Raw genomic sequence first — 10667 nt, 5'->3', positions numbered from 1 at the left:
AGTACCTATTTGATCTTTTAAATTAGCTCACAAAAAGCTGTCGTATACAGTAATTGTAATTGTAATTCTATTGTAATAAATGTAGTTTGTAATGTAATAAAATAAGTAATGCTTAATGTGTTTATATTATTTTGAATGTTAAATGTTGTTACGTCGTCAGTGTTGCTATGTTTTTTTAATTGTTGGTGAGAATAACGTGTAATGAGGCGACCTACTTATGTCACATTTCGTTTTCTCAGACATTAACAACGCCGTGATCATCATGGCATTATACTTCGTTGTGGCACCTGCGGAACATCCCATTCATTATTACATGAAGTATGCCAGCTGTGCAAATTAATATTTAGAGTGGATCCTGCAGATATCATCTTGTTTTTCAGACAATACCAATGAACCTAATAGGAATGTTTCAAGTAGAACGAGAGTTTGTCTAGTTTAGGAAAAGGTTGTAGGTTGCATTTTCATTCCTAATTCATTGTAATTGAGAATATGTGGTTTCATTTTATATTTGTTTCTGTGACGTCGCGACTTTGAAAAGCTTATTTTATTAACAAAGGACATCTGAAGGTTTACATTTTCATTGTAATTGGAATATGTGATTTTTTTTATATTTGTGCCCTGTTGTTCAATGACATCGCGACTTATGGTAATCAAAGTGCATCGTAGGTACTTGGATGAGTACAAGTCGCGACGCCAATGAAACCTGCGCTGCCGGCAGCCCACATTCCTTGTTATCTCGTTAGCGCGACCGGCGTCTGCGGGCGGCCACTGCGGCGCGCCCTCGCCGCCGACCGCGAACTAGGCCATCGGGCGGGGTGATCGCAGATCGGGAGCAGTGGAGCGGCCACCGCCACTGCACACCAGCGGTGGAGAAGCCCGCCGTTTGCTCATACTGGTCGCTCGTGGCTCGCTCGCGCTTCTCTGGCCGCGGCCGTCGCTTCTCGCTAGCGCCCCGCAGTGACGCATTGCAGGTGCGCGGCGGCCAATCGGCGCGCGCCGACCGCTACTCCACGCCGCCGCACCCGCCCGATATAAAACCCACTATCCTTTGCGGATTAAATGTAATCCCGTGTCGTGCGTCCCGAGACATGGACTTCGACGTTCGAGAAAATCGTGTCTAAAACCGAACACAAGCACAGTGCGATACGATTTCGAAAATCGAAAACCGGATATGAAAATACGGTGAATCGAATACACTATTCGGAACGATTCGCGACCGAGCTCTAGCGAATCGCGGTCGCGAGTTTCCCGGCGCGGCCGCTCGCGCGAGAGAGGGCGGCAGTATCGTTTCAATCCTCGGTCCGTGCGGTCGCTTTTGCGGCGTAGTCTGTGATTTTTTAGTGTAGCTCCAGATAATCCAAGTTAATCTACAATGGTGAGTGTTATTTCTTCTGAAAGGTGTCGGGAGTGCATTCGAGGGATCACCCTGGCCCTGCGGCTGGGTGTATTTTTGCGATTTAGTGAATCGGTGTTTATAGTGATGACGGCCTCCATTATTATTGTGATGGCCGTTTTTTACCGCATTGCGGAACGGCGACACGATTGAAGTTATAATAAGGACGGAGCATCATCAGATGCGGATGCCCCGAAACGGTATCGAGGTGCTACTGTCTCTTCTATTTTGTGAAAGGAGGCTCGAGAAACATCCGTCGCCATAGTGCCGTAGATGGTACCGGTGAAAATGACGTTAGATTCTAATCGAAGCCGGTCGTACATGACGGTTTAAAATGGCGCGTAGCTAGTTTCTAGTAGAAAACAAGTGGTTTTCGTGCGTTCGGTGTGTGCAGAGGCCGCGTCGCGCCCCGTCGACGGGAATCGATCGGCCGGCCGCAACTGTCAAACGTTGACTCATCGCGTAACAAGTATTTCACATACGCAGTTTGTTCCGGCTCTGTATGCTGGTGTCGGCCGGTGTAGGGATCCGTGCTGCACACGATGGTAATGTGGGAGACGTTAGAGCGAGCACTGTTACTAGGCCCGAATATCGTCCACCGGTACTTATTGGTGTATTTACATACGAGTAAAACTCGGCTGGCGTCGTTTGCGCCTTCATTCCTCATTTCCACTGCACTATATGCAAGCAGTGTTCTCACAAGGCAATCTAGTAAGTCACGAGAACTTGTTTTACATATTTGGAGCTCTGAGTCACTTTGAAATGTCTTCATTACAAATGTAATACCTAATTTGGCGTATTCCTGTTTCACGGATATGATTGTTTGTATACAATAGGGTAGTCTGTTGTGACATCAACTAAAATTGGTGTAACTTCTATAAATAGATAGTAAAATTCTTGAGGTATGTTTCACTAAAATATAGGTATATCTAATTTGGAATATAATTTTAAAATTACTCAATACATAAAATTGATGTGTGTGATATTAATGAGATCTTTAACGACTTAACCAATTATCACAAATTATAGTCATATGTACATTTAAAACAATGCTGACATATATTTTGCCCTATTTATTTTATCTCTTAGACAAAGGCACAGATTATAAACATTTTCCAATAAGCTAGTATATTCTAATAAAATAAAATAAAAAACAGACATAAAATTGCAGCATCTAATTCTAAACAAAATACCTTAAAAAATTATCCATTTTATGACTATATAATTGTGGTTTTTTATATATATTATATTTTATTATTAAACAAATTGGACATTTATATAGCTGACTTGTCACAGACTATACCATAGAGAGGGTGTAACCCAAAGACAATATTTTTTTTAAATTTATTTAATAAAAAAATAAATTTATTTTTACACATTTATGTAATTATTTCTTTCAATGCCCCTGAATACAGCACAATAAAAATACTTAAATACATTTTTCATACAGGCATAATGTGACATAAGTGCAGTAAATATGAAATGGAGAATATAAAAGTTATTTTCATTTAAATCTGTAATTAGAACTGGACAGTAAGGATTTTTTTTTAAACTGATATTTAAAAATGTCTGACATGTCCTACATGATTAAATTATTTTTCATTTAATTATGCATGAAGTTAATGTATCTATAGTGCAAATATTATTGTAAATAGGCCACAAATACTATAAATTAAAAGAAATGTATATATAATTGCTTGTGACATAAGAGAATAGTTCCTATTTGCATAGATGTTTTTGTACAACCATTGTAGTCATTTATCTATACTTCTATACATATAAATAAAATTGGAGTGTTTGTTTGTAATACTGAAATAACCGTTTTTTACTACATGTATATGAATATAAATATGGTACATATACCAAAATAACATTTTTTACAGTTTTTGTCTGTCTAATCTCTGAAATTACTGGATCAATTTTGATGAGACCTCTTTTGGAAGGTAGCTAATGTAATAAGGAGTAACTTAGGCTACTTTTGTTTTATACAATAAAAGTTAAATTCCACACGGATGAAGTTGCATGTACGGCTAGTTATGAATACAATGAAAAACATCTGAAAACAATGGCTGTAATCTCGAGTTATTGTAAATTATTATATTAATTACTGCCTGGCCACACTGATAACAGCAGGAAACTGTTCATGTTATATTTTTAGCATACTTTTAAATTGCTGTATACAATGACCTTGATTGTAGATAAATACTTCCCATTACTGATACTGTGTTGCTATATCACAAAATTAATATTCAATATCTGTAATATAATTATTAGGATTATAGGCATAAACAGTATGTTATCACATGCTGGTTAGATGTATGATTTTGATTAGTTTTACAGTATTGATCTTATATTAATAATAATATTTCAGGACAATTCACACAGCGTCATCTAGTCCAAGCATAGCAGAGTTTGTGTTATGGTTACTAGACAACTGATACAAATATATAGATACTTTTTTATGTACTTTCATACATACTATACATAGAAATCACCCATACCAATACAAAACATCATACTGATGAATATAAATGTTTGTGCCATGCGAGGAATTGAACCTGCAACCTTCAGACATGCTAAACCACTAGACCACTGAGACCATCAACTATGTTGCTGTACTTGATCTGGTGTTATCTTCTACCTTCTTCTATTCTTTAATGGTGTGACAAATACTTATATAATTGATATAACATCTTCTTCATTTTTTCATCCTTTCATTTTTTCATCTTTTCATTTTTTCATTTCATCTTCTATTAATTCTGGCACCATACTTGGATGATTTATGCTATTTTGAAAGCCTTGGTTTAAGATATCACAATATTATTAGTGAATTCTGCTACACAATTACTACAGTTTTTTTTTTATGGATAATGTAATCTTGCTTAGACCTACACTAAGGGTGCTGGTGAGGTACCAGTGGAGTATGTGAAGATGAACATGAGGTTAGGTCAGTTAGTGCAACACAGCAAATTAACAAGGAATTTATTAGTAGTGTAATACTGTTACACAAATACTAAAATGTTTTTTATGGATGAGAATGGAATGGTGTACCCGCCTGCACGAATGGGGCACCAGTGGAGTATAAGATGAACACAAGGTCAGCTCAGTTAGCCCACCATAGCAAATTCACAAAGAATTTATCATGATGGTTTTCAGAGGAATTGAATTGAGGTCAACCTGACAGAAATTATGAGTTTATCAGTCAGTTCTGTAATGTGCCTAATGACAAGCAGATAATTAATTTCTACCAAAGTGGACTTTATACAAAGTGATTTGCATAGGTACCTGTCTCACATATTGTAACCTTATTTACAATAACAATTTCCAACAGTTATCCAGTTCTATAATGTGACTATGAAGAAGCAGATAACAGATAATTTTTACCAAAGTAAACTTTATACAAAGTGATCTGCATAGGTACCTCTGTCTCACATATTGTAACCTTATTTACAACTACAATTTCCAACAGTTATGCAGTTCTATAATGTGACTATGACGAAGCAGATAACAGATAATTTTTACTAAAGTAAACTTAATACAAAGTGAACTGCTGTACCTCTGTCTCACATATTATAACCACCAGGTACCTGTGTCTCACATATTGTAATCACCAAGCAGCTTGCGTTGTAAGCTCTTTCAGTAAACTGATGAGACAACAATTGAACTGATAGTTCAATTGTTGTCAACAGACAGACAACAATTGAACTATCAAGCAGAATGATCAAGCCATTTACGCCACAATAAAAATTCTAGAAGTTTCCGGTAGCATGTTTTGGCAGAAACATGTAGCACTAGCATATTTTTTTTAATCTATCTGCAATCAACCCTTCCAGTTGTAATCAGATACTGTGTTAAGGCCATTAGGAGATAGTCACAGTGCTAGGTACCATGTCATTTGTTAGATGCTTCCTAAGTAAGTAAGGCTAGTTCGTTTAGGTCGGTGTTTCGCAATTAGTGGTACATACCCCCAGGGGTACGTGAAGTTGCATCAAGGGGTACGTGCGGCTATCAGTAAAACATACACACACACAAACTTTCACATTTATAATATTAATGTGATTGCTAGAATAAGATGTACGCAAGGTTTGAGGTCTTTTTTGAAGTGGTATGCAGCTAAAATTAACGACCTCGGTGGTCTAGCGGTCTAGCACACCTATTTACGACCGATGGACGCGGGTTCGATTCCTCGCACGGCACAAAAATTTGTATTCATGAGTATGATTGTTTGTATCGGTCTGGCTGTTTTCTATGTATAATATGTATGTATTTACAAAAAAAAAATGTAAGTATATGTATCAGTTATCTAGTACCCATAACAAAAGCTTTAGTTAGCTTAACTTGGGTCTAGATAGCGCTGTGTGAATTGTCCTAGTACCTACTCGATTATGAAACCACGAAATGTGGGGTTGATGCGTATGAATAGAATAGAATATAATAGAAAATCATTTATTCACACATACCGATACACCACACCCTTCGGCCAGTAGTCCTTCATGAAGGTGTTCAGCATGTAAGTAGGAACCCGGGACTCACGTGACTCGATTCCAGCTGCGTCACCCTCGATGCTAGATGAAATTCTATATTAACTAGCCATTGATTTTTTTTATACTACGGTGGTGGCAAAACAAAGGCCGTAAAAGAGATGGATGGACTGTGTGAAAGATGATATGGTAAGAAAGGAAGTAAATAACGCGATGACTGCGAACAGGGATGAATGGAAGAGAAAAACATATTACGACGACCACACAAATAAATGGGATAAGGAAGAAGCAGATGATTGGTGGCAAAACGGATGGCTGAACTTTACAGTAACATACCTTAAACGCCAAAATAACATACAGGCTATAGTTTAAAAAGATATTATGTAAATTAGGCGATATATATGATAAGTGTGATGCACACGAAATTTCGAGGGTCAGCTAATTTACAATAATTGAGAATACCAACTCCATGCTTCTGTATGCCATTTTTTGAAATTATAGGTAGACAGAAAGATTATATAAAGTATTTACGATTTATCAATTGAATAGATAGGCCTGCTACTCAGTAATCTATACATATAAATAAAATTGGAGTGTGTGTTTGTAATATTGAAATAACCGGTTTTCACTACATGCATATGAATATAAAACGGTACATACACCAAAATAATATTTTTTTAAATTTTTGTCTGTGTCTGGCACTTTTGGCGCATGTAGTTGATGTAATAAGGAGTAACGGCTACTTTTATTTTAGAAAAATAAAGTTAAGTGCCCCCTTCATATCAAATTTCATTCATCTGTTAAGTCCTGTAAATGTAACAAATAAACAGACATACCAACTTGTGTGTTTATAATATTAGAGTGAATTATCAAAGATAAGAATATAGATTATCAGAGCATATCTGTACCTACATTTCACATGCTATGTGTAATTTTGTAGGTATCCGAATGAATCTGCTCCACTGCTTGATTATTGTAATGCAGTATTTGTTATCTGTAGAGTAGACCGCAGTGTGACGTGTCAGAAGGCCAAACAGAGGTAATTATATATAATCTACACTGTATCTTATCACACAGGTGATATGGCACAAATTATTGCTTAGTTTCCCTCTGTCAGCCATCCAGTACATATTCCACTCAACATGGTTGTCACAAGTGTGCGTATATTTTTTTTAATTATTAGTATAGGCAAAGGCTCTAATTATTAGTCTAGTCAAGTGTGTTCCAAAGAGGTTTGCGATTCGATTGTCTTTTTTTTGTTATTGGAATCTTGGTTTCCGTCATACGTGACGTCATATCACAGTCGTTCTGGGGTACATGTATCTCAACAATTTGTTAAGCTACTTGTGTAAGTTCGGTTTTGAAGGGTGATATTACAAGTTGTGGTGTTTCTTAGTCTTCGAGAATGGCAATGTATGGCCATGGCCGTCATACCAGCCGGTGAACTTACTTCGGTCAGCTCGTATAAATTTAGTAATAGCAATATTTCCTAACCGATATGATATTAAAACATTCAAAAGAGCTTCCTTATCAAAAGATCGGCAACGGACTAGCAATTCCCCTGGTGTTGCTCGGTAGTCACTGGTCATCAGGCAAGCTCGTTTGACCCCTATGCTAAAAAAGAAAGTGTCTAAATATAATGTTGTTTTGTTCCAGGCGGATCAGTTAACAGAAGAACAGATCGCCGAATTCAAGGAGGCGTTCTCACTGTTCGACAAAGACGGCGATGGCACGATCACAACCAAAGAATTGGGCACCGTGATGCGGTCGCTAGGACAAAACCCCACAGAAGCCGAGTTGCAAGACATGATCAACGAAGTTGATGCAGACGGTGAGTACTTACATCTATCTCACTCTCCCTACTCTCCTTCTCTGCTTCTTAACTCAATGTAGAAACAAACGTTTGTCGCTCGTATGTACAAAAACATAGTAATAGTTTACAAATCTGTGAGACTGGATGTACAAATATAAATGGAAATTGAACTCCATTTTCCGCAATCGGCCTCTCATTTGGGCCGTTGTACGTGTAGAGCCGAGACTACTAAAGTAGCCAGCCAAGCTTCTCTCAAATGCAGTCTCCTTATCCAAGCTGTCTGAATGTATATTAAACGCTTAATTTAAAAATTAAAAACTAGATGAATTGCGCGCTGATAATTCAGCATTCTTTAAAGTCTGTTACTTTTTCTATTTGAACTGCGCAAACCAACCCTCACGTATTGACCACAACTACGGTACCAAGAGGGTGATTCTAAGAAAAACGGGCAGTTTCCAAATTAGTTAGCGTATCCAGATGAACTTTATCTTCAAAATATTGCAGCAGTCATATTTTTCTCAATGCACCTTCATGTGATAAGCGGTTATCTATCCGATTGTTTCGTAAACATGACCGGCCACCTGTCACACTCGTAGTACCTACAAGATTAAATACAATCGAGATGACCTCCTCAGCCGCCTTCCTCGATTCTTTAGATAAAATCCAATATGTATGAAGTATCAATGAAGTGTTTTACTTTGCATAATTGTCAATAAGTATTTTTTAATTTAGTTCAAATTTAATTTGCTACTATTTTTAATAATTTAGAAGTATAGATTTGTTCATTACCATGATGGTGGTAATCTAGCATACGGTCCTTCAGATGGTAAAAGGTTACCATCCTACGGACACCTGAAGCACCAAAGAAGATACGTGCGCGTTGCCGACCCCTAAGAAACCTTATTATACCCTTCTTGAAAAAAGCCATACAAGAATTGTTTTTAAACATGAACATAATGAATGAACTTTGAATGTTTTCATTACACACACAACTACGTCATTATTACAAGTTATGTAAAATAACATTCAAATTCCGATGTACATTGTAAATCGGATGGAGAAGAATACCATAAATTTACCTGGAAAGGTATGGTCCAAGTGTCTGTACGTTGCAGTAAGAAATCAGTGTATGTATTAAGAAAAATATCATCAAAAAATATAGTATACAATATTTACAGTACACCGTATATTTATCTTCAAATGGAAATATTCACTAAGGTAGACGTATCGCAACTGTAGTATGTTAGAACGAATAGGTTGTTCAATAATTTTATTATATTATCTATAACTATTATCTTACAGGCTTTGACTGTATTACCTACTTATAAGATTATTGCGTTATGCCGAGGACGTATTATATTATTCGCATAATATTTTTAATATATCCAATAATGCTTCAACTATTTGATTCTCTTTATTTTGTTTATTAGCTTCAGTTATTAGGCAATTTAATACTATTTATATGTAACAATATTGGTCCATAATATAAACCTAACGGACTAACATTTACTTTATGCTGTTTCACTTATTCTTCTCCAATATGGTAATCTATTTGCTCGACTTGATACCATGCCACTGCAATGATTTACCTATTTGATTGTCTTTATAAACACCCACTTGATCTTTGTCTAATACATCATCACCTATTTGGTCACCTTTATGCTGATCCACTTATTCTTCTCCCTTATGGTCATCAATTTGCTCAACTTTATGCCATGCCAATTCAATATGTTATCTATTTGATTGTCTTTATATACTTCCACTTGATTTTTCCCTAATATATCACCTTTGGTCGCCTTTATGCTGTTCCACTTATCCTTCTCCAATACGGTCATAATAATATATTTGATCCACTTTTTGCCATGTCACTTGTTTTTCCTCCAATATATTGTTTTCTGTTCCACGAGCAAGGTAGTTAACATTTGTCACACACCATATCAGCGTAGTAATTATTTCTTTATCCGCTGACGTAACGAAGCGATAATGCAATGACTTATGTAATGCGACAATAAGTATCATCTATAGTACAAGCCTGGAGTCCGTTATCGTATTTTCATATAAAATGCATTTAGGAATGTGTGTGATGATGATGATAATGAATGATCTTCGCCATAGATTTGATCGTCAATCAGATGCCCAAAGTTACTTCGTAAGAAATTTTAATGTACATAGTACCATGTACTAGTTATTTTTTATAACACAATGTGGCAAACGAGCGTAGGGTCCATTTATTACCAAACCAATGGACGCCTTAAACACCAGGAGTAAAACTATGCGTTGCCGTTTAACAAATTAATTTGCACTATTTGAATAGGTCACTATGCTGTAGAAAGTCAATTAATCGAAATTTAATTATCGCTAATAATGAAAGAACAATGTTATCAGTAGTAATCGTATTTGATAAGAGTTATCACTTCATTTTAAACTCGGCAAATATTATTTCAACATTCCGCAATGGCTCTGACAATGCTATAATAATAGTACATATTTCTTTACCAAATACAATTTACCCGTCTTACTGATAGCGTTGGTATGTCTAAATACTAAGGTATCATATCAGAAAAACTTAAAATCTATAGCACTGACAATATTATCTGATTGCACTAAGAATGAGTGCGTAGCGATTTCTGTGTTGATTATCGCATGCCTCTTACTTATAATAGTGTAATAATTTATATAAAACATCTAATCAAAAGAGCAACATTCGTTTCTTGCTCATTCTTCTTCTGATGAATCTGCGTTCCAAATGAGTGGTAGAATCAAATGTATGACTATTCAAAATTCTATTTCTATTTCATACTCAGTAATTTCTGAGTTTCTGCAAGCTACACTGAGGGAATTTAAAATATACAGTACTTTAGAGTTTTTTCTGAATACGGTATATATATTTAAAACGAGTACCGCGTCACTAAGAACAGAAATATCATGGACAAACAAAGAATAAGAAATTACTATAAAATAACACACTGTTTTTACTCGT

At 36.1% G+C, this 10667-nt stretch overlaps 1 protein-coding gene across 2 annotated transcripts in view; it reads left to right on the top strand.

The window, feature by feature from the left end:
- Nucleotides 1-1067: 1067 nt before the first annotated feature.
- Nucleotides 1068-10667, top strand: part of LOC131851142 (calmodulin) — a 39152-nt gene continuing 29552 nt past the window's right edge. The window contains exons 1-2 of one of the 2 annotated variants that reach the window (XM_059201591.1): nt 1068-1375; nt 7531-7705. In XM_059201591.1, the coding sequence (XP_059057574.1) occupies nt 1373-1375; nt 7531-7705 (178 nt within the window). In that variant the 5' untranslated portion in view covers nt 1068-1372. Of the gene's footprint in view, nt 1376-7001; nt 7032-7530; nt 7706-10667 lie in introns of those variants that run through there. The other variant, XM_059201590.1, reaches the window with a different exon arrangement.

The sequence above is a fragment of the Achroia grisella genome, unplaced genomic scaffold (assembly GCF_030625045.1).
Source record: "Achroia grisella isolate CSIRO2021 unplaced genomic scaffold, CSIRO_AGI_Agris_v1 utg780, whole genome shotgun sequence".
NCBI lineage: Eukaryota > Metazoa > Arthropoda > Insecta > Lepidoptera > Pyralidae > Achroia > Achroia grisella.
This window is presented reverse-complemented; position numbering and strand designations above follow the sequence as displayed.